The sequence below is a fragment of the Rhodamnia argentea genome, chromosome 5 (genome assembly GCF_020921035.1).
Source record: "Rhodamnia argentea isolate NSW1041297 chromosome 5, ASM2092103v1, whole genome shotgun sequence".
Lineage (NCBI taxonomy): Eukaryota > Viridiplantae > Streptophyta > Magnoliopsida > Myrtales > Myrtaceae > Rhodamnia > Rhodamnia argentea.
The window spans coordinates 6,354,704-6,377,228 of NC_063154.1; the positions used below are offsets into that span (position 1 = coordinate 6,354,704).

Here is a 22,525-nt window from a genome sequence, read left to right on the forward strand (position 1 = left end):
AAGTGAAAGATCGAAAAAGATTGAGCGGGATTAAGCAGCTCCATCAATTACATGTTCTAATGCAAAACACACAGCAGACATAACTAGACTATTGAATACATACCTCACTCTTCTGTTCTTTTTCATGAGTATGCTGCGGGGGAGATCTCCTGCAAAACATCCAACGAGATTTTTAATTCGGTGTGGTGGCTTCCATGTTGGATTTGCAGCAGCAATCTTGTGAGCAAATACTTAATAGCGCACACAAACACATGTAGATCCAAAAGAGCTCAGAGAAGATCTTGAAAATCATGATGGTAAATGCAAGCATGGTGGATTTAGACAAGCAGGGAAATTATCTAGTGTTGATTTTGTTTCAATAATTGATCATGCAAACAAGATATCTGGATCCAAACTCAGAATCTAACGTGCCTAAGAGAGCGGGGTACACTCAAAGAAGAAATCACAAAGCCATTATTACTCATCGAAACGACACCGACATACCTCTGATCGGAATGGAGTCGAGCAACTAGAATGGAGATTGGTGAGCAACCGGGGTGGAGTCGAGCCACTATAGAGGAGGAGAGCGGAGAGTGAGAAATGAGAGAGAGAGAGAGATAAAAAGGCGGCGAGACAGGTAGAATTATAAAAGAGAAAGAACTTAGGGTTAAGAGTCACGGATGAACCGATTTGATTTCCAAGTAAAAAAACCGGTTCAAGGTATAGAACCAAGAATCGGACCGATTCATGTCTGAACCCGCCTTTAAACAATAAGTTCCTGAATTGGACCGACCTGATTTCTCACCTATATATAATTAAAGTTATCCTATTTTTCATTTCATTGAATGTTCAAAGTGGCATAAATATATGACGAGAAGTTTATTCACAAGGATTATCTCCTGGAGTAAAACATGCGGCTCTAAATTGCAAGGGATTGCTCGTTAATCTTGCAATAAGTACTTTTGTGGAACTCTCAACTCTGCGCCTAAAATAATAATAATAATAATAATAATAATAATAATAATAATTCTCAACTTATTTTGCTTCCAATTAAAATTTGTACTTTTTAATCCGACGCCCCGAAATACTGTGCAATAATAGTAAACTAGTTTTTATGTGCTCAATTATGAAAAAAAAATGGTAAAATAAAATAGGCATAATTTATGTGCTCAATTATGCGTGTCAACAATAATCTAAAACTCCATTTTTTTTCATAACTCTTTCCGTTTCATACTTCCTCGAAAGATTTTTCTTATTTTATCTCAAAACTATAGTTGCATAGCTGCATGTAAAATTTCATACACCACTATTACAAATTTTTCATTGTTGTTGAGTCCTTGTAACATTGTGGGATTGACCGGATATGAATCACATGAATGCAGGTTATGCATCGTAATGAAAAACAATTTCGAATCATCTTTGCCTACAAACAAGGAAGCTATATGTAATGCAATAATGAATCTTATGGAGAGTCCTTGACCAATAGGAAAATCCCAATGAATCGACCCTTTCGATACAATTAAAAAAAAAAAAAAAAAACCCCAAGGGCACCATATTCTAAGAGCCAATGGCGCCCAAACTATGTGACTAAATCAGGCCTCTATCTGTTCTAGGTCGAGGACTCCATCTCCTTCCCCTTTTTCAAACTCTGATTTGTATTTTTTATAGAGAAATCCTTGATAAACGATGGAACAAGATATAGTTTGCATCATATCTAAGGGATTCCTTGGTTTGGGCCGAAGAAGCAACGTCACTCGATTATTGTCAAATTGGTTGTAAGTTTTTTTTGTCTGCGATGATTCCAATTGAGCACCTTCTACTTCTAATAGGCCACAAACTAAATCAAAATCATTCTCAGCGAGTCCATAAGAAGTGATCTCGTTTTTTTCACTGGGTTCGAGTAGAGACCAAAGGTCTCGAGCAATTGATATGCCGTAACAACTCAAAAGAAAAAGACGTATCGTTAATTTCTTCATGCTCGCTGCAAATTCGAAGTGCCATTTGTACAAATAAGAATCTCCTTCATAACATGATTTCTTCTTCATATTGATAGATATATGTTCTATGGGGCAAGTACTTAGAAGTGCATTTGTGCAATAGCCCTTCTTATCCAATAGAAAATGGTCCCATGATCCTAAATCGATCTTACCCGAGATTGAAAATCCCAAGTTTATCTATGAAGAACAAATCTACTTGTGTCTAGAATTGATTTCTTCTGTGTAATACTAATCGATAGAACTTCATTGGTAAGTGCTACGAGATCTCGTACATTGAAACCTATGGTTACGAACCCGATCCATACTAAAAATTGTAATCTTTATCATTTTTTTTTGGACAAAAATCTTTATCATGTTAGAAAAACAGAAATATATGAGAACTACAAAAGAACTTAAAATATTATCACGTTTTACATTGCGCAATGAATCATGCGCACGAATTCGTGGACCATCTTTTTCAAATGTGCGTGCCAAAGCAACCAACTAATTAAACTAACGATCTCGTTTCAAAAGTGTTGCATGCCACTTTCGGAGTTCTCCACGTTGTTTTCCCGGTGTTTATACTGTATTTCCACTTTCCACACGCAATATATTATCTTTGCTTTGGTGTACTTTGCCGTCCAAGAGATGGGATTGATTAAAAACTTAACCGGGACCCGTGTATCCTACTCCGTGTTAGGCCAAGAGAGATGGGAAAAATTATCAAAAAAATCATAAATTAATTCCCTTTTACCAATTAAGTCAAACACCTTTTAATTTTACCGATTGAGTCCTAAATATTTTCATGTTTTGCTAATTGTGTCCGTCCAGCCGGTTTTGATTAAAAATCATTGGTGTGAATGCCTGTTGTCTTATGTGGCACAAATGACGGTGATGTGAACGAGGGTCGGTAAAGCCCCGCCTAGTTTGGGCAAGAGTGTTACGGCCCTCACTAGCCACGGGCGAGGGTAAACCCCTTGCCCGTGGTTGGCGAGGGTTGCGAGCCCCTCGCCCAAACCAAACGAGGGTCTCTAGCCATATATGTAAAAATAAAAAATAAAAATTGTCCATATCATAGCCAATTGCGCTACACGGAACGGTTGACGTCCAATTAGCGATTTTCGGACAATATTAGAGAACTCAATTAGCAAAACTTGAAAAGATCTATGACTCAATTGACAAAATTAAGAAAGGTTCATGATTGAATTGGTAAAGGTGTAATAAATTTAGGGTTTTTGGGATGGTTTTCCCCTAAGGATGCCATTCTCGTGCAAACTAAGTTGCAACTTGGACTTTTTTCGGCCAGCATTCGTGCATTCGGCCTCACATCCACGCGTGTTCCTGTTTTACAGGTGCACGAAGCAAAAACCGGCACTTCCAATTAGATTCTTGATCGGTTATGTTGAAAAGAAAATCGATTCATCCGGAAAATATACATAAAAAGGAATAAAATTGGAATGTTTTTTTCTCTACAAAATTACTTTGCAAGATGATATAACCGGTTAACAATATTCGAAACACAGAATAGAAAACGATTCTCGTAACATGTTTACGCGCGCAGGACCTTCCGCTGACGACAAAAACGAATCGAAAACATTTGGGACGTCACTGTCGTTAACGAACCGCCGCTGTCGCCGTCCCGACGCCGTCGCCCGCCGCCCGCCAAAGTTGAGCTCGTGCATGACCTCACTCTCTCAGTCTCCGCTCCTCGTTGTCCAATCATCAGAGAAGGCATGATGCCGCCCCCCATGCGTCTCTTCTCTGACAGCGATGGCCTCTCGTTTACTTTCTCTCTCTCTCTCTCTCTCTCTCTCTCTCTCTTCGCCCCACCACTTTTTGGCACCCCACCCAAGGAAGAAGATCAATCAACCGGCTACTTTTTTATGAGTTAAATCTCGGCTTCGAGTTCAACTCTCTTTGATTCCATCGACGTTAGCGTTGTCGCTTCTGCAGTTCCTTCTCACTGCTTAAGCTCATCCCCTTTTATAGTGACCACCCCCGAGTAAAGCTACCGTTTTCGTAGCTTCCTCTCTTCGTTTTTTGATCGGGAGATGCCGTCGATCGCTACCCCGGTTCGCTCTCCGATCGGAGCCTCTGGCTCCAAGAAGATGTCGTCTCTGTACCTGACGACCCACGCGATTTCGGCCACTTCTGTTCTGCTCAAGGCTCGAAAGAGCTTCGCCAGTGGCGCGTCACGTCTTGCCTTCTCGCCGCTGCCGGAGCCTCTGAGATTCCCTGGCGGAAGCGGGCCGTTCAGACGGCGGCATCTCGCCGGTTCCCATCTCGCCAGAGCGGCCGCAGCCGACGCAGAGGGCAGGGAGATTGAAGTTTCCGATGGGTCGGATGATTTCTCTCTACTTTCGCTTTGTTTTTTCTCTGTTTGTTGCTGAGTTAAGTGGAACAAGAAGGGAAAAAGATAAAGATGGGATTTTTTTGGTGTTGGTCTGTTGTTATTCTGGGTTTTTTTCCCACTCTTTTTTTTTGGACCTTTCTGGTTGTTCTGAATGTGTTGATGATCAGTGCAGGTTGGCAAAACCATCCAAGAGCTTCGGAGAAAGATACCCAGCACTTGTTACTGGCTTTTTTTTCTTCATGTGGTATGTGATTTCATTCTGTTTTCGTATCATAATGACGTAATTTCCCACTTAAGAGTCTTGAGATGGTTGAATTGAATCTTCCTCATTTCCTTGCACCGTAGCAGTTCAAAGCTCCTAACTCAAGTGCAGGGCAATACTTGATCTGAAGATGCTCTTACAAAGACATCTTTCTTTACTGTTCCCAGCTAACGATCATTAATGCGGCGCTGATGATTAATTTCGAGATTATCCAAGCCTCGAGCCTTCGCTTTAAGTTTGGTCGTCATAATTTTAGTGAAAATGAGGGGATTCTGTGATCATCTGCTCCTCATGGGGGGGAAATTAAAAGTAGGAAAAAACCGCAAAGAAGATCGAGGACTGAAATAACCATTGATTGCTAGCCAAAACAATAAAAGGAAATAACCGTGTGATATTTTCTTTCAATGCAGGTACTTCTTGAATGTCATCTTCAACATACTGAACAAGAAGGTCTATAATTATTTCCCGTATCCATAGTATGTTGTCCTCGCTGATTCTCTTCCTCTGTGGAACATATAGTTTTCCAGTTACTTGAATCAATGCTAATGCCCGCCCCGTTTACGTTCTCTATAGCAGACATTTTACTTTTGGCATGTTATGTTCCCACGCACGATCACACTCCTTTTCTCATTTGCAGCTTCGTATCTGTCATACATCTTCTCGTTGGAGTTGTTTATTGTCTGGTTAGTTGGGCAGTTGGTCTGCCCAAACGTGCGGTAAGTTCAACGCTCCAAGTGTTTATGCCCTTAGTCATTGCGCATCGTCCAACTAAAATTCAATTGACGTGCTTTCATCACTTGAACAGCCAATTGATAGAGAGCTTCTAGCATTGCTGACCCCTGTTGCTGCCTGCCATGCCCTAGGACACGTCATGTCCAATGTGTCTTTCGCAGCAGTTGCCGTATCCTTTACGCACACCATCAAAGGTAAGCAGATTCAAGAAAAGATCATCATGTTTGCGGACATAAGTTCACTCTTTTAGCATATGCGGGATGACTGACGTTCAAATGCACACCACTACCATAAGTGCTGGTAGCTCTTGTTATTGGCTATTTAGATACTTTTAAGTTGTTAACAACAAAAGGATTTCGCTCAAGGCGATCCTCTGCTTTACCTAATACTCTGTATTCTCATGCAAATCTCTTGACTAGTGTAAGATGTAGTTGATAGCATTAATTGTTTTTTCTTGTCATGTCGTTAACAGCCCTTGAGCCATTCTTCAATGCGGCTGCTTCTCAGTTCGTTCTGGGCCACCAGATCCCACTGTCCCTGTGGCTATCACTAGCTCCTGTTGTGATTGGTTAGTTTTGGATTTAGTTTTTGCTGCTAAAGTCTTGCTAATGCATGCGACACACTTGAGTTTTATTCTGCTTTTCTTGTTTTGCATCCAAAGTAGTTGAAACTGATCAGATTTTTTTATATAAATGGTATCGATTATATCGTCTCAGGTGTGTCGATGGCTTCATTAACCGAGCTTTCTTTCAACTGGACTGGTTTCGTCAGTGCAATGATCTCAAATGTTGCATTTACCTACAGAAGTATTTACTCAAAGAAAGCAATGGTGAGAAATCTGTCAGAAAACTCTTCGTTCAGCAGCTTGATGAGCATGGTGGAAGTAAAGATAGTACATCTTACGTTGCGATTGTTTCTTTGTTAAAACATCTAGCTGATGAGGATGCTAGTTGGTGGTTGCTCTTCTTGGATTCATTTGCTTACTCTACGTATCTCAAGTCTTTTCTCTCGAATTGAAGTTTCCATTTTTATTTTCTGCAGACAGGAATGGACAGTACAAATGTGTATGCTTATATAACAATCATCGCTCTTCTGTTTTGCATCCCTCCAGCAGTTATTGTAAGCTTCTTACAAGTGATCACAGCAGAGATTTCAGATTCATTTACTTTGTAATATCATGCTGACTATCAGCCCCGAATATAATGGCTTTCTCTTTTCTAAATTAATTGCGCCAGCTGCAACCTTTGAGCATTGACTTGTTTCACTTTCAGATTGAGGGCCCTCAACTGATGCAATACGGATTTATGGAGGCCATTGCCAAAGTGGGTCTTTTCAAGTTCCTGTCAGACCTTTTCTGCATTGGATTGTTCTATCATCTCTACAATCAGGTATAGCATGGATCTCTAGCAGCTCGGCTTTGCTGTTCAATGTTACAGAAAGAAGAAAGCTGAAAAGTTTAACAAAATGGGGAAAAGTTTGGAAGGACTAATAATGGAGTTCAGTTCCCTCTGTCGATAAACAAAAGTTTAAGACTACGGGTATAAGAACGCAGATTTCAAGCGTTCCATAGCCCTGTGCATGGAACAGATTTCCTTGCTGATACATCATGAACATGGTTGGTAACTAAGAAGTGACTTTATAACTTGAAAATTACCAACTATTTTAATAACATTACATCATTTGCTGCTGTGGTTATCATGTTTGTACTCATAGATTCATGTCTCATGAACACATGGTTGCCTTTTTTGTCCAGGTTGCTACTAACACTTTGGAACGGGTAGCGCCACTTACACACGCTGTTGGAAATGTGCTGAAGAGGGTTTTTGTGATCGGTTTCTCTATTGTTGTATTTGGTAACATCTCGCTGCATTCTCCACTTTAGTTTCAGAACTACAAGCACATTTGTGCTCATAGATTCTGTATTTGCAAAACTACAGGTAATAGGATCTCCACTCAAACTGGGATTGGAACTGCAATAGCAATAGCTGGAGTGGCCATCTACTCCCTCATAAAGGCGAATATCGAAGAGCAGAAACGGGTAAATCCTGTCGAATTACCACCTTCTCATTATGTTTTCGAAACATCTTTCGACTGCAAGCGGCAAGTATTGCATTGCGGCCACTGGAAAATGCTCAGTACATTCTTCTCTTCCACCATCAATTTAAGAACACCCTTCCCGTCATGTCAAGCCAAACGAGTTCCCGAATGGACACTAATATCCACCTGCATATCACCAATAGCCAGCCGAAATTTTCTTTCTTTCCTCATTCTTGGCCCAGGTTTACCACATTGTCCTGACATCTTTTGCCTTGTTTTTCCAGAAGGCTGCAGCGGCCCCTGCTCAGTAACGTGCCGATCGTGCGGGATCGACCAATTTCCTTGTACTCCATGCATTTTTTAAGGTAATAAATGAGCAAATTCTTTTACCGAGGTTAATACCCCGCTAACCGAGCTGCCTCGAAGACTTCTCTACATCCAAGAGGTTAATACCCGCTAGCCGAGCTGCCTCAAAGACTTCTCTACATCTTCATGAAACTGTAGCTACCGGGTCGAATTCTCTGTCTAAACTTGCATTCGTCGTGTACCTTTCTATTGATATTTGTGCAAGTACGCGGCCTCTAGTGGGGAAGAAATAAGAAATTACAAATGGAGCTGCATCGTTTCAGATTGTGAATCACTCCCGGTGAGGCTTCAAGTTCCTCGCTTTCCCAGGCTTAATCAACCCGTTCAAGCTCCAACCATGTTACTTCTTCAATCATATGCGTACCGCAAGCCAGGGGAACGAAGCCGATTCGATTTCGCTGAATCGCAAACCGTGTTGCGGTGCCGATTAATTAGCAAAAATGGTCAGATCAAGGTTCCAATCATTGATCTAACATGTTTTTTTTTTTGGTCTAACATGTTCAAACGTTCTGCATTGCCGGAGGTTTGAATGTGAATCCACGACTGAAATTAGGGAAACTTGCAGAAATGGTGGACCGACTCAGGAGTATATATAACACTGCCAAGATTCCTTAACTTTTGTGTATCCCATCTGGCAGGGCCCACTCAATAGGAACAACTCGTGGGCCCACCCATGCTACATGACAGGATTAACAGCAAATTTATGACATAAATTGGGGGCTTAAGCGTTGTAATAACATACGAATGATATGTACAGAGATGGAAATTCACCAATTGTCTGAGTACAAACGGCTGGTTGGGTCGGCATTAAATTAAATCTTAAAGACGTACAATCCCACGAAGAAAAGCATGTACTTTCTATTTCTTCCTTCCTCTTAACATCCTTGCCAAATGAGCAATGCGAAAATCATTATCCTAATTTTATTAGGTTTTAATTTTATGATTTTGAGTCAAGGAACAGCGTATTTGTGACGAGATACTTCTGTTATTAATAGAAAAATATATTTTGTTAGCTTTTTTTTTTTTCAAGTGGTATAAACAATCGGGAATTAGGATTAATCGACGTTAATAATGAAGTGATTTTTCCGTTTACCTTGGTTTTGAGGGAATAGTATACATGGAGGATGTTGTTTGGTGCACCGAAAAAAAGTGCACTATCCATAGGAAGTTGGCAAATACTATCGTGGATACGATGGCACTAGTGCTGGAAAATAAATTCAGGTGAGTTTGAGCTTGAACCGGGCCCGCTCAATTCGATAAAATAATTTAATTTCGATAACGAGCGGGCATGAGCAACCAATTAGTTTTGATTTGAGCTCAATTCGAGCACACTCATTGATCGCCTCTAACAATAACTCTTTGTGAGCGGCTTAAAGTGAGTCGGCGAAAATTTGAGAAGCGTTTTTAAATTCTCAAGTATGATTGGTATTCGTTTAACTCATGGTGAAGCTCCTGTTTAAAGCTCAAAGTCTAGGGTGGTTACTCATGTGTCCTCACTTTAATATTAAAAAAATAGACACGCGAGTTCGAATAAGATGCACCCACTTATGCTTGGTATTCCATTACTTTGGTTGACAACAATCCGAGTTTATGCCATAAAATTTGGCTTATTTTCATTTGATTTAGGAAAATTTTCAAATAAAAAATTGAAGTGCCCTCGTTATTTCAAAGAATGGCTTGAACAAGGATATTTTCATCATTTATTTTTTATTTTTGGCCCTTCCTTCTTGCCGTTGGGTGCCTTCAAGGTTGGCGAGGTGAGGGTTACCCTCGACTCGCCCATCCCTCGCAGTGGCTAGCTAGCCGGCGAGTAGGAACGGCAAGAAGTCCGGGCTGTGTTTCGATCCTAGTGTGGCAGGTAAGAACGGATATTGTAGCTAAGACCATCTCGACGACGCATCTCTTCCTTGCCCATGTAAGGCGCGATGTTCTGTGTGAATCAAAGTTGGAAGGACGTTCATGCAATTAGGACCTCAATATGGTTCTATTCTAAAGAAGGGACTAAGCTCCAGGTGAAGCAAAGGAGATGGTTAGGATAATGGCTTGCCCGCCCAAGGCTCTTTCTCTCTGGTTGCCAACTTCCATTGCATCTATTCCATATATTACTCTTCGATTGATTGTCCTTTTTTATCGATAAGTAAAAATCAATACCAATCAAATAAAGCCCTATCCTTATTTTTCCGGCCCAAGGGAGTAAAAAAAGGAAACAAATGAAAAAAGGACTAAAATGCCTTTTGTCGGGCCTTGCTTTGAAATAATGAGAATACTTCAAGTCTTTATTTGAGAAAATGAGGGTACTTAATTCATTATTTGAAATTTTCTCTTTAATTTAAGCCCCATTTATTCCATTGAAAAAAATAATCTAAAAAATATTTTTATAAAATTCATATCTCGTGTCGCTTAAAATAATTAATCAATAAAAACCATTTTTATTGATAATAACTTATGTCTTCATATTCTCGTGGCGGTGGAAATATATTTTGCCCATTCATTTTTATAACTAGTGCAAACGATTTTAATTAATTTATTTTTCGTGAAAACACGCGCGCGTCGCTGCGGTAATTTTAATCTCAATCAAAGCTCGATTTTCTAGTGTTTTACTTCACGGAATAGCCAAAAGAACAGACAGCGACAGGTCTGCCAGGGCTTGAGAGCCTCAAAACTCCAAAAGTGGGACCCGGATCTTGCAGAGACCCCACCAAGCCCCAAACCCAAACCCAAACCCAAACCCAAGGTTGGGTTACGCACGTGGGTTTATGACCGTTGAATGAACAGTCGATCAAACCTCAGAGCTTCCCTCGCTTCCCCCCTTCCCCGTGACACTCTCCCCCATTTTCTATCAGACATTATTATAATAATTCCCATCAATTGAAGACATCACTATATAAAGATGCATCATTGAATTTCTCAAAATCCGATGAATTGCTCGAGAAGGAAAAAAAAAAAAAACGAAAGAGAGAGAGAGGAAGAAAGCTGCATTGCTATTTAGATACTGTACTGAACCCCATCAACCTCAATCGTGTTGCCTCCTCCTAGAAATCTTCATTTCCAATACAAGCTCCCTCGATCTCTCTCTCTCTCCATCAGACATCTGGCTCTCAAGCTCAAAAACCAGAGCTCTCTCGCCAACAGTTCTGCAGCAGCTGCTCTCTTGAACCCTTCAATGGCTGTTCTGGTGTTTCTGGTGCTTTTCCTGGCCTTCACTGGCCATTCGGGTAAGCTTATTATGAATCTCTCTCTCTCTCCCCCTTCCGTTCCTTTTGACATCAAATGTGCAACCAGAATGGCAGAAAGGGTTCTCATATTTTCCCTTCTTTGGTCCTTTTCTTGGTCTTCTGCTATAGCTAGTATGACAAAGTTCTGATCTTTACACAACTCTCCTTTGCCTCACGGGAAAAGAACCCATCTTTTTTCTCACACTGCTTGTCGGGCATTTTCTCAATCATTTTTTGGTCTTTTATTTTGTTGTTGTAGGTGCAACATACTGCTTGTGCAAAGACGGGGTCGGTGACCAAGCCCTCCAGAAGAGCCTGGACTATGCCTGTGGAGCTGGGGCTGATTGCTCCGCCATCCTTCAGGCCGGCTCTTGCTACCAGCCCAACACCGTGAAGGACCACTGCAACTACGCCGTGAACAGCTATTTCCAGAGGAAAGGCCAGGTCGCCGGTAGCTGCGACTTCTCCGGGACCGCCGCTCCTTCCACTGTTCTTCCGAGTACGTGCATTTCTAATGTCGTTGGCACTGGGAAAAGATAAACTGAACTCTCCATTTCTGATTTCAATAAACGTTGCTTTGCGTACGATACGTTTTTGTGAGACACTGGGGGTTCTCTTTGGTTTGGGTTGTGATGAATGTTTCTCACTGTGGCTTTTTGCAGATCAACCCTCTGGGTGTGTCTTCGCTTCAAGTCCAAGGTACATCCGTTCCCCATTTTTTCTCGAGAAAAGTTTCCTTTCCTTTGAAAGATAATCTGCGCGAAGTTTGATAATCAATCATTCTCCCTCACCAAGAAAAAGAAAAAAAAAGAGAGAACAAGAAAAGAAAAGCAAGAGAAAAGATTTTCCAGTTTTCATGGGTCTGTTCATGTCATCGTCGTCTGCATATTTCACGACACGAAAACACGAAAAACTTTCGCTTTCTTGTTTTTCATTTCTTGCGCGAGCAGAGAGAGCGGTGTTGATGCTTTTCAGATTTGGTGGCAAATAATGTCTGAGAACATGACGCGTGAGCGGCAGATCTTGCGGCCCAAGTGTTCAACCACCGCGCTGAATTCATTTGCAAGTCAGAGCACGCTTGGCTCCTTGGAGAGTTTTCTGAGCTGTCCCAGATGTTGATAATTATTGCCTGCCTTCCTTGTCTTCCTTTATTAAAAAAAAAAAAAAACCCTCTAAAAATCCTACTCTAAATTTTTTTTGACATAAAAAATTTCAAATTTGTATCTATATGACAACTCCAAGCTTGTACCATTATGATCCATTTATCCAAAAAAAAAAATTCACACTAAAAACCTTAAATTTGTGCACATGTAATACATTATCTCACAATTTTTAGGTAAATGTGTCATATGCTTTCATGTTTGGGATTTTTGATATTACAAAAAAAAATAATTTAGAGTAGATGTGTCACATAGTTATAGATTTGGATTTTTTGTGTCACGAGTACAAGTTTGGGATTTTTTTTGTGTCACAAAAAAAATTGAATTAAATGTCACGGAGACATAATTTAGAGTTTTTGGTTTTTATTTTTTATTTTTTATGAAGCTGTCTCATTATTTACCTATGTCATGTATACTAAGCACAGTTGCTTAGTTTTTGGTCTTTGTTCTTTTTTCCAAGAACGATGAACCGACCTTTCAATAGGATAAATCTCGATTCGATGAAATACACCGCAAATCTTGCCTCCACGTCCATATTTAAGTCAACCGCGGGACACACCTAAACCTTTAGGTTGGCACTAGCTTTACAATATGATTGATTGATTATGCCTACTTACGAATAAAAAGCTCTCGTGCTCTTATCTACTTTAGACGTTGACGTTCTCGCTGTTCTTTCTTGGTCCGATGCGAAGCTCCATCACACCCGCTGCTCCGGCGTCCAATACCACCACGACCATGTCCCCGCCGGGCACCATCATCACCACCCCGACCACGGGGTTCAATGGCGGCACGGGGTTAGGCCCCACCGGCATCAACGACTCCAGCGACGCCGCCGACCCGGCTCTCTTCAGCAGCATCAATTCAGTCCTCCTCCTCCTCCTCTCCCTGGCTATCATTCCCTTGTTGCGTGGTTAAAGTTCGAGGGCTAAGCCGAGTGCTACTAGAAAGGTTTTGAATCTGGGAAGGTCCTCAAATAGGACATGGCTCTTCACCACGGGGTGGGAAATCTTGTAATTTTCAAGGGGGGTTTGGTAGGACATAGACGCAACAAAGCCTTGGACCAATTTGCTTTAGGCTTTGGGGATTTTATGTACATGTTGACTAGGAACATGTTCCTTAAAATTGGAGGGACTTTTTGGTGGTATGCTAACTTTATTGTATTTTATTTATGCTTTTATGGGGTTTTGTGCTCGTTCAGAAGTTTACTAGGATTGTTTGGTCTCTTGGATTGATTGAATTAATCGAGCCAGCCAACCGCTGTTCCCCACGTGGTCGTACTCATGTTTATTCTTTCCATTTTTATTTTTATTTTTATTTTTATTTTTATTTTTAGGGATTCCCTGCACCGGGATCCACTGGATCAAATTGATCTCCGCTGTTGATTTTGTGGAATCCACTGATGGAATTGGCATATCCAACGATTGTCATGAATACAGATCGAGGCAACAATGGATGAGAGAGCATGCCTTCATGTTTGACAACTGAAGAAATTGAGTTTGAGAAAGGGAGAGAGTTTTTCCTCGTCGTCGTGTTGGATAGAAATTTGAGAAGGCGACAGTATAAAGTATAACGGTATAATTTCAATCATACATGTTATGAATGACAAAAAATATATAGCAATTATGACGGGATCCACTTCTGATCTTATGATTAGCAATTCACCGTCATATTGTTATCTTGTCGTGTTAGCAATACTCTTTTGGATATTTATGCCATGTCAAATGTAAAATTTTCCATTGGGGTGAACTTTAATTTCCTTTAAAAAGTCACGTGGTCAAAGTTCAATCTAAGAAGCACGTAAGGTGAGCCGTCGAAATAGGCACTCAAGTGACTGAGAATTATACAAGCAATGGGATGGGGTGGGGGCGGGGGGGGGGGGGGGGGGGGGGTGGTGGGTTAATTTCGATTATGGACTTTTGTTACACGTGATGCAGATTTAGCACCTGATCAGCACCACGTCAACAAGACAAAAGAAAGTGAAAAGGTACAAAGGAAAAGGTCATAAATCTGGTATATTTGTATCAATTCGATAATAAATCTTTCAAATCATGTTAATTTAGATCTAAATCATTTCACATTTTGTATCAATTCGGTTATAAACCTTTCTATCGTGTCGGTTTAGTCATGAATATTTTCACATTGAGTCAATCCGGCCAATTTAGGTTATAAATCTCTAGCATGGATATTGGCGATCTTACGTAACGTTGCTGATGTTGACGTGGACATTCTTTTATATATGTTTTTTGAATTTTTCTTTCTTTTTATTTCCTTTCTCTTTCTGTTAGGGCGCATATGACAACAGTTTTATTTCCTTATTTTCCTATTTTTCTGTTTCGTTAAAAATAGATTTGGAGCAAAAATCCATTTGCTAACATTATTTCATTTTTCTACTTTTGGGATAACTTTTTGGCCTAGAAATATGCTTGGAACAGAAACAAAAAGTTCGACAAAAAAAAAATAGAAATTTTCTACCTTTTAAGAATTCTTCTCATTACTTACTCCCTCTCTCTCGTGTGCCCACCACCGATCTCTGTTTGTCGGCCACTATCTAGTGCGATCGCCTCTCTCGGGTCCCTTTCGTCGAATATCATTTTGAGCTCGTCGGCTCCTGTTTGCCCTTCGTAGTTTGCCATCCGTAGGCCACCGGTCGCCGATCCTCGGCTTCCATTTGCCCTTCGCTATTCGCCGTTTGCCATCCGTCAACCACCGAACTCATTCGCCAATCATCAATCGTCGCCTAGTAAACGACAACCGTAAAAATTTTATATTGTTATCAAACGAATTTCAGTTCTACGAAAAGAAATTTGATGTCGTTATGAAACGCGTGTCTATACTCAGAAACTTGTCCAAGGAATAGAAATATAAAAATTTATTTTTGGCCAAAAATAAATTTTGAGAAGAAAATATTTGTCATTTGTGTCCTCGGAGGCCGGCGAGGGGCTCTCTCTCGCATGGCCAGTGGCTAGTGGTCCGGCCATTGGAAAAAGAAAAGAAAAAGAAAAAAAGAAAGAAAGAAAGAAAAAGGAAGAAAAGTTATGAAAATTGAAAAAAATATATATATATTCAAGTCAATGCTAACTGTGTAGCCGCAACCGCTACCTCTCTCTCTCTCTCTCTCATTTTCACAAAACTTTCTTCAACCTCCATGGAGAGGAGGGATTGAGCTAGCTCTCTCCCGCCACATTCACCTTCTTTAACTAATTTAGTTTCTCTTATCTTCCTTTTCTTACTTTCCTCTTGTTTGGGGAATTTTCTTTTTCGGTCTAGTGTAAATCTGTAAGCTTCTCTCTTTCCTTTTGGAGAATTTTTTTACCCATCTAGTCTATATTTGGAATTTTTCAAATATATATTTTCAAAGTTTCACTTCCCTCGAGTTTCATTGATGTACAAATTCAGCTTTCAAGGAGATCGGATGGATTTCGTGAAGGTTTTACTCTTAGCTTGGATCAATACTTGTTCAATCTTTTTATTACGAACGGTGATGGTGTTGGGGATACCAAATCTAGGCTTGCACTGTCGAAAGGCAAAGCCATAGCAACGGATAAAGTTCTCGATGTGTGCTCGTTACTTAAGACTAATTCGATGATTGGTTGCCTATTTTAGTTTGAAGAATTCAAAGATTTGCTCTTTGAGCATGTGAATTGTTCTGATCATTTATCTTTTAATATGGAGTTTGTTTTATTTTGAAATCGTTTGTTTGTGTCTTGTTTTTTGCGAAAATGAATGAAATGCTACTTTTCCTTAACCAAAAAAAAAAAAAAAAGAAATGCTACTTTTGACCCAAAAAAAAAATGATAGCCGTGTCGGGCGGGACAATTGTTGTTCACATCAGTAACTTTTGGCCTAAATTGACCAGATAAACTCAATTAGCAAAACCTAAAAAATTTTAGAATTAAATTAGCATAATTAAAAGATTTAGCACTGAATTAGTATAATGACAAGGAACTTTAGATTGAATTTCTTCGAATTAAAATTAAATTAATAAAATTAAAAGGTTGTAAAGGTCTTTTTCCATCTTCCGACACTATTTGCCTAAATCACATGAAGATATTTCGCTCATGATTGCAATGTTTGACTCTGGCGCCCGTAGAATCGTCGACTGGTAACTCTGTTTCTCTATCTGGCTCTCAGCTTCGACGCGACCCCCTCAGCTGGCATTGAGAATGCGCTAAGCTCTTCACCAGTCGCTTGTTCTGCTGGATTCGGGACTAGGTCTTTGCCGATTCACTACGACAATGGTGAGGGAATCGTGCCATTAGGAATTAGCTGTTCCATCCTTCATTATATCTCTGATGGAAGAATTGAGGTGTGTTTCGGCTTTTGAATGACGATCATTTGTTGATTGCTATCTGACCGTCGCTGCTTGGGTCTGATTTAGCTGTGCTTAATTGGATAGCTTATCTTCTAGTTGTCGGATCATCATATAATGTTCTGCCCTTTTCCGACATTCTTTGGTTGGCGTATAATTCTTGCGTGAGAGCGTATATGCAGGTCAATGTTCTTATGCTTCGCAATTGCATGTGGAACTCTGAGTATCCTATGTAGAATGTGACTCTCTATGTGGTGGTGTTGTTAGCTTTTGTCTCTTTTCCTTTTATCTTTTGGCCATAGTAGGTCGTTTTAGTTGTTAGAGAGAATTGGGAAGATTTGGGAAGCATGAGCAGCGGTTGCTGACCTAGTGATACTTGCAGGAACCGCGGTAATTCTGAGTTTAGGAGTGTCGAGCGTGTAAGTTCTTTCATGATTGAAAGGCCAAAAGAAAGGGAGTAACTTGTCTCCAACTATCCATTTCTGTCTCACAGGATTTTTCGTGGACACCTTTCTTGACCTTTTCACCAGTGGAAGGAACAACTGCAAGTGGTTTGAAAATGTATCTCGTGGAGAACAAAGTAGGAGCCATAGCATGCATGCTGCTTTCCCTCTTCTTCTTGGGAACGTGGCCTGCCATCTTCACTTTTCTGGAAAGGCGAGGCCGCCTTCCGCAGCATACTTATCTGGATTACAGTGTCGCCAATCTCCTGGCAGCTGTAGTCATTGCCTTCACTCTCGGGGAGATAGGCAAGGGCACCACAGATTCGCCTAATTTTCTGGATCAGCTTTCTCAGGTGACTTTCTCCTTCAAAATTGTCAGATGTGGTTTACGTGCTGTTCCATTTTGTTTTTCCTCACACTTTCTGGACTATGCTTATCAAAAGAAGTATTCTGAGTGCTCAACACTTTGTCACTGCTTGTATGTGTCAGTCCTAATTATTGTTTTGAAATCTTATAGAAGTAATTGATGCAGGATAATTGGCCATCCGTTCTGTTTGCTATGGCAGGTGGAGTGCTCCTCAGTCTTGGAAATCTTGCCACACAATATGCGTTGGCTTTGGTTGGTTTATCAGTGACATTAGTGATCACTTGCAGCATGACTGTTGTTATAGGTACTTATCCATTTCTCAGTGCCTCTCCATGCTCAATATTTTGGTCATTGTATGCTACTGAATAATGAGGCACTTAATTTAGTGCAAACCTGAAGTACCCCAAGCTGTGCAAATGAATTTGCCGACCTTCCTTACTGACTGATACAACTGGGTCGTAGTATCGGTTCTGTAGCTTATCGTCTTTGTTCTTGTTTGTGACACTTTAACAGGCACAACTGTAAACTACTTCTTGGATAACAGAATCAACAGTGCAGAGATTCTTTTCCCTGGAGTTGGTTGCTTTGTCATTGCAGTTTGTCTGGCCTCAGCTGTTCGTGCATCGGATGCAGATGATAACAAAATGAAGCTCAACCAGTCAGCTCTTGGCAATGTTGATGCCAAGTACGTATAACTGCCTATGGTGAATGTGCTGTCTTTTTCTGAGCTTACGGGTCTGATACATCCACTTTTCTCCTGGAAGCATGTTGACAAGACGGATTTGTATTTTACTTCTAAAATAGATGGAGGTGCGATCTAGAAAAGGTGGTTTAGGAATTCACTGGAAATTCTTTGTGTAACACTTAGAAAAGTTGGGTTTCCTCCACTGTTTTCAAATTTGAGAATCTTTCTGAAGATCCTTATGGTGATTGCTCTCAAGAAACTTCCCATCATATATCCCCTTTGCTGCCACTTCAGATTATCAGAAGATAAAGCATGGTTTTCTCACTGATCTTGCTTGACTTGTGGCACTTGTAATTGAATTTCAACAGGATTTCAAGCTTTTCTGCCTTGAAAGGAGTACATCAAAACTATGGTATAACTTTGATACATTATGCATTGAACAGATTTAATCATCAAATTGATTTCCATTTCCCAAAAACAGCATCTTTGGTTCTTCATATCTGCCTGCTCTAACAATAGGCTTCTTTACAGAAGATGAGGAAAATGCCAGTGGTTTAGCTGGGACAGTGGAAGTAGGGACAGCAGATTTTCTGATTGAGCTCGAGAATCAAAGAGCAATTAAGGTTGTTGATTTTATCTCACTGAACTGATTCTCGAACCCGAAGGAGTTTAAATTCATCTCAACATTTTGCAGTTTTTACAACTACTACGGTATGAGGTTATCAGTGAATGCATGTCCAGCTGCTATAGGAGATTTAAGTAATCCATGTTTTTCCTCTGCACCATATTCCAAATGATGATTTAGTGTTCGTTTCTCGTGACTTCTTGTAGGTTCTTGGGAGGAACACTTTTTCTGGTCTAGGAATAGCTTTCTTTGGTGGTGTCTGCTTTGCTCTTTTCTCACCTGCTTTTAATTTGGCAACAAATGATCAGTGGCATACTTTGAAGGAGGGTGTTCCTCACTTGACGGTTTACACCGCATTTTTTTACTTCTCAATATCATGCTTCATTGTTGCCGCTGTTCTGAACGTCAGCTTCCTCTACCACCCTATTCTTGGTTTACCCGGATCATCATTCGAAGCTTATGCAAGTGACTGGAATGGAAGATGTTGGGCTCTTTTAGCTGGCCTTTTGTGCGGATTTGGTAATGGCCTCCAATTTATGGGAGGCGAGGCTGCCGGATATGCTGCTGCAGATGCTGTTCAGGTTTGTTGCTGAGCTTACGAGTACGCGTGCATGACTGATTTCACTAAGAGAATGCTATGAAGCATCCTCATGACGATGCGATATCATCCGTGTTCCCCCTAGTTTGTAAAGCCTACATCAACCACTGTTAAATTGCTATTATATCAACTGCTATTCGGTGATCAAGGCAAATACAAGTCAATTTTAAATCAACATCAAATCCTTTGATATTATATCATAAAACCCAAATTTGCAATGATTAAATAGCTCATTTTTGTGCTTAATTATAGCTCTGCAATATTACAACAACTAAAGAGGGTATGGCTGTGATTTAGTTTTGACACGATGCTTTTTGTTATTTTTTTATGTACAGAAGGTCCAAGTATGAAATATCATAGTCTTACCATTGGAAAAATTAGTAACAATGAAGGAAAGAATTATTCCCATCTAATCTTAGCTTCATGCAGGCACTCCCACTTGTTGGCACTTTTTGGGGCATACTTCTGTTTGGGGAGTACCGCAGATCATCGAGGAGAACGTATGTGCTGCTCGTCAGCATGCTGGTCATGTTTATCGTGGCTGTTGCGCTTCTCATGGCGTCAGCGGGACAACGCAGCGTGAGCGCAAGTGCCTAGCTCTTCCCAACACTCGGCGTCTACGATAAACGATGATCGCATTTGATATTGCATGGTGGTGAATTCCCCGGTTAATAGAGCAGTGGAATCGCACACGAGTTCGTGTCGAAGCTCATACCAAATGGAACTGGATTCCGGAAACTGGGTGAAAGGATCATCATTTTTGACCAGGAGAAATGGAAGGAAGTTCAGACTTTGGGATGTAGAGATCAAGGAATTTCCTAGCTCTCTATCGGCAACGAACATCCGACGCCCGGGAACTGAATGCATTTGGTTGATTTCCTACGACCATTGTTTTTGGTCATGAATTGTTATGGGTTTGGGCTTGTCTGTTTATTTAGGTTCGCCAGATTTTCTAGAATTTGAATAAACAGAGAATCTGAACGATCAAATTTGGAACCTTGGCATGATTGGATCCATTTTCATACGGTACAAATTTTATGATCCATTTACCTGACCCGACCAATATTATTAAAATATTTCAATATTTAACCATATTTAGGAAAATTCATTTCTTATAAGTTTTTGAAAAAATATATATTCCTGAATCATTATGGATAATTTTTATAACCTCTAAAAAATATAAAAATTTCCATTTTCTTTTTCCTTGTATCTTTATTTTTCCCTTCTTCCTCCCTTCTTCGCCACGAGTTGGCGCCTGAGTGCGTTCGTGCTCGCTGGCATCTTGCTTCCCGTCACGGTCACCGTGAACGGGCTCTTCTCCCGGGCCTTGCTGAAGCTCGGGGTGTCTGGTTCGACCGATATTTTCGACACGGCCGAGCCCAACAACTCCGAGGCCATGTACGTTCCTGCGGAGCCCATGTTGATGAGTGTCCTCGCGTACTCGATGGCGGCGGATCCGCCGCCCAACGAGTCGAAGCTCACCGCGAATGGAGTAGAACTATATTTGACAGGGGTGATTAAAAAGAAAAATAACGGATTCAAATAATTACGAAACAAAAAGAAGATAAATGGTTGGAAATGGAATGACTGGTTTTATGATATTGTTAGGATGCTATCGAGGGAAGAAGAAGTAAATATTCTTTATGTGCTTACAGATAGATATATAAGAAACGCATTACTGAGAAAGAAAGAAGGAAAAAAAATTCTTTTATCGAAATTTCCTCATAACCTCTAAGGATGCAATCGAGCCGGCATATTGTCAAACTATTAAACTCGAAGCCCGAAACTCAATAGGGTATTTTTTTTCCCTTGCTCGAACCCGATTTTATGCGGAACTTGACATACTCGAGCCCGACTCGTCTCGACTCTCTTTTATGTGTACAAAATCAGCATACTCGATCTTTTCTCACTCGATCAAACTCAGTTCAGCCTCGGGCAAGAGCTCGGGCTTGCCGGTGGCCGTCGTCAACCAGTGGCAGCCCAAGTAGAAAAAGAAAAAAAGAAGAAAAGAAAAAAGTTTAATATAAAAAAATGGTGAAATTTTGAAATTACTTTAAAGTATTTACAAAACCTATTTATGACTCATTTAAAATCCATTTATGACCTATTAAGTTTCTAATTAACCCATTTATGACCAATTTTTAAAACATAAGCAATCCATTTATGACCCACCGCCATTGAATATGGGTCAAATGTGGTTCTAGATCCATTTTGCCACCTCTACCTTCAAGACTCCTTCAAGCTTTTTTGTTGATTTTGCGGTAGACGATGTTGACTTTCTCCACTAAAGAGGAAAATTTTATCCTTGTGAGTTCTAAATATTGAAGCGCTAGCATCTCGAAAGAATTCGCTTTCTCCGAGTATGCTCGCTCGCTTTGGCTTTAGATGTTTGCTCTCGAAAGTCGAGCGTTCTGCAAGTCTTCGAACCTCCTCTCCCACGGTGTTCAATGGTGGGTATATCTGAAATTTTCTAATCAACTGGTATCTTAATTCTCAATTTAGGTGCTCTTCTATCCCGATCTAGATATAGATCTGGGATTTATAAGGCATCATTTGTACTCTTTCAACCTTTGGGTGCTGTTGTTATCTTTACATGGTAATGGTACTGGGGATGCCGAACCTAGACACGTACCGTCTTTTGACAAAGCTGTAATTATTAGAGAGAAGATCCTTAGCGTGTGCCCCTCACTAATATTTGTTTCAAAGCTTTCAATTGAGTGGAAGACCCGACGTGACTGGCAAATAAGCTGACATGATGATGCAAGTTTATGTGATTGGTCACTGGTGATACTATGATGCTATGACAAATCCGTTCTTATGGAATGAGCGAGTTTTTGTAGGATGCACTAAGTTCATTGATTTTTCAGACTTGCATTGGATTGTAAGTTGTTGGGATTGGTTTTGTCTTGAATTTATATATTTCTCTTTTATGTGAAATGAAAATTTTTCTTTCAAAAAAAAAAAAAAAAACAATGAGGTTATTTGCCAATAGGGATGTGGTCCTATTGGTAAAAGGGATCAGGAGATACTAGTATCACAGGTGCGGGGTTCGACTCTTGCCCTCATAAAAAAGCAAAGCAAAAGTCAGAGAGATAAAAGTTAGAGATAAGGCAAACCATAAAAAGAAAAAAGTAAGCTTATTTATTTTTTGGGATAAATGTATTGAAAGTACCAAAAGTTATCACAAAAGTGTAATTGAATCTTAATATAAATTGAAGGACCTACGTTGACCCTTGCCTTGCCTTCATCCAGACAAATTGCAGCAGAAGCGTGTTGGTCAAGTATATGGCAGAACAAGTTTCCTCATATTGCAGGTGATTTTCGTTGGTCGCGTGATGCATTCTCTACCAGTTTGTAATTTTAGGATGGTCATAACACATTTTTCTCGCAAAAGAAAAAAAAAAGGCAGAGTCCTTCG

The 22,525-nt window shown here is 40.3% G+C and overlaps 3 protein-coding genes across 7 annotated transcripts; all 3 read left to right on the plus strand.

Annotated features, from left to right (window-relative positions):
- The first annotated feature begins 3,772 nt into the window (after positions 1–3,772).
- LOC115751851 (triose phosphate/phosphate translocator, chloroplastic-like) lies at positions 3,773–8,016 on the plus strand. Of its 3 annotated transcripts, none has more exons than XM_048279042.1 (13): positions 3,773–4,293; positions 4,481–4,552; positions 4,981–5,046; positions 5,208–5,290; positions 5,380–5,496; positions 5,775–5,870; positions 6,019–6,131; positions 6,344–6,421; positions 6,574–6,690; positions 7,056–7,155; positions 7,240–7,340; positions 7,624–7,733; positions 7,785–8,016. In XM_048279042.1, the coding sequence occupies exons 1-12, from the start codon at positions 4,007–4,009 to the stop codon at positions 7,648–7,650; spliced, it is 1,257 nt and encodes a 418-aa protein (XP_048134999.1). In that variant the 5' UTR covers positions 3,773–4,006; the 3' UTR covers positions 7,651–7,733; positions 7,785–8,016. The 3 variants fall into 3 exon arrangements, with proteins under 3 accessions (XP_048134999.1, XP_048135000.1, XP_030545725.1); XM_048279043.1 differs by having other exon boundaries at positions 5,208–5,286; positions 5,376–5,496; positions 5,799–5,870; positions 7,785–8,015; XM_030689865.2 differs by having other exon boundaries at positions 3,774–4,293; positions 5,208–5,286; positions 5,376–5,496; positions 7,785–8,014.
- A 2,510-nt stretch (positions 8,017–10,526) lies between these two features.
- LOC115751887 (PLASMODESMATA CALLOSE-BINDING PROTEIN 3-like) lies at positions 10,527–12,995 on the plus strand. Of its 2 annotated transcripts, none has more exons than XM_048279046.1 (5): positions 10,527–10,766; positions 10,812–10,920; positions 11,180–11,419; positions 11,583–11,619; positions 12,773–12,995. In XM_048279046.1, the coding sequence occupies exons 2-5, from the start codon at positions 10,869–10,871 to the stop codon at positions 12,993–12,995; spliced, it is 552 nt and encodes a 183-aa protein (XP_048135003.1). In that variant the 5' UTR covers positions 10,527–10,766; positions 10,812–10,868. The 2 variants fall into 2 exon arrangements, with proteins under 2 accessions (XP_048135003.1, XP_048135002.1); XM_048279045.1 differs by having other exon boundaries at positions 10,593–10,759; positions 10,805–10,920.
- Positions 12,996–16,098: 3,103 nt separating this feature from the next.
- On the plus strand, positions 16,099–19,989 carry LOC115751760 (ureide permease 1-like). 2 transcript variants are annotated; one of them, XM_030689755.2, is made up of 8 exons: positions 16,099–16,318; positions 16,883–17,185; positions 17,365–17,503; positions 17,713–17,884; positions 18,253–18,296; positions 18,419–18,507; positions 18,716–19,090; positions 19,537–19,989. In XM_030689755.2, exons 1-8 carry the CDS (start codon positions 16,316–16,318, stop codon positions 19,702–19,704), a joined length of 1,293 nt encoding a protein of 430 aa, XP_030545615.1. In that variant the 5' UTR covers positions 16,099–16,315; the 3' UTR covers positions 19,705–19,989. The 2 variants fall into 2 exon arrangements, with proteins under 2 accessions (XP_030545615.1, XP_030545607.1); XM_030689747.2 differs by having other exon boundaries at positions 16,100–16,318; positions 18,416–18,507.
- Positions 19,990–22,525: the final 2,536 nt, after the last annotated feature.

What these genes read in the sequence shown, in the direction of transcription:
- LOC115751760 (XM_030689747.2), top strand. An exon ending in TTCTGGATCAGCTTTCTCAG is followed by an intron (nt 17,186 to 17,364) that starts GTGACTTTCTCC and finishes TAATTGATGCAG; the next exon opens with GATAATTGGCCATCCGTTCT. An exon ending in CTGCTGCAGATGCTGTTCAG is followed by an intron (nt 19,091 to 19,536) that starts GTTTGTTGCTGA and finishes AGCTTCATGCAG; the next exon opens with GCACTCCCACTTGTTGGCAC.
- LOC115751851 (XM_048279042.1), top strand. Translation starts at nt 4,007, where the DNA reads ATGCCGTCGATCGCTACCCCGGTTCGCTCTCCGATCGGAGCCTCTGGC. An exon ending in GAGATTGAAGTTTCCGATGG is followed by an intron (nt 4,294 to 4,480) that starts GTCGGATGATTT and finishes TGATCAGTGCAG; the next exon opens with GTTGGCAAAACCATCCAAGA. An exon ending in TTTACTCAAAGAAAGCAATG is followed by an intron (nt 6,132 to 6,343) that starts GTGAGAAATCTG and finishes TATTTTCTGCAG; the next exon opens with ACAGGAATGGACAGTACAAA.
- LOC115751887 (XM_048279046.1), top strand. Translation starts at nt 10,869, where the DNA reads ATGGCTGTTCTGGTGTTTCTGGTGCTTTTCCTGGCCTTCACTGGCCAT. An exon ending in GGCCTTCACTGGCCATTCGG is followed by an intron (nt 10,921 to 11,179) that starts GTAAGCTTATTA and finishes TTGTTGTTGTAG; the next exon opens with GTGCAACATACTGCTTGTGC. An exon ending in GTCTTCGCTTCAAGTCCAAG is followed by an intron (nt 11,620 to 12,772) that starts GTACATCCGTTC and finishes TCCGATGCGAAG; the next exon opens with CTCCATCACACCCGCTGCTC.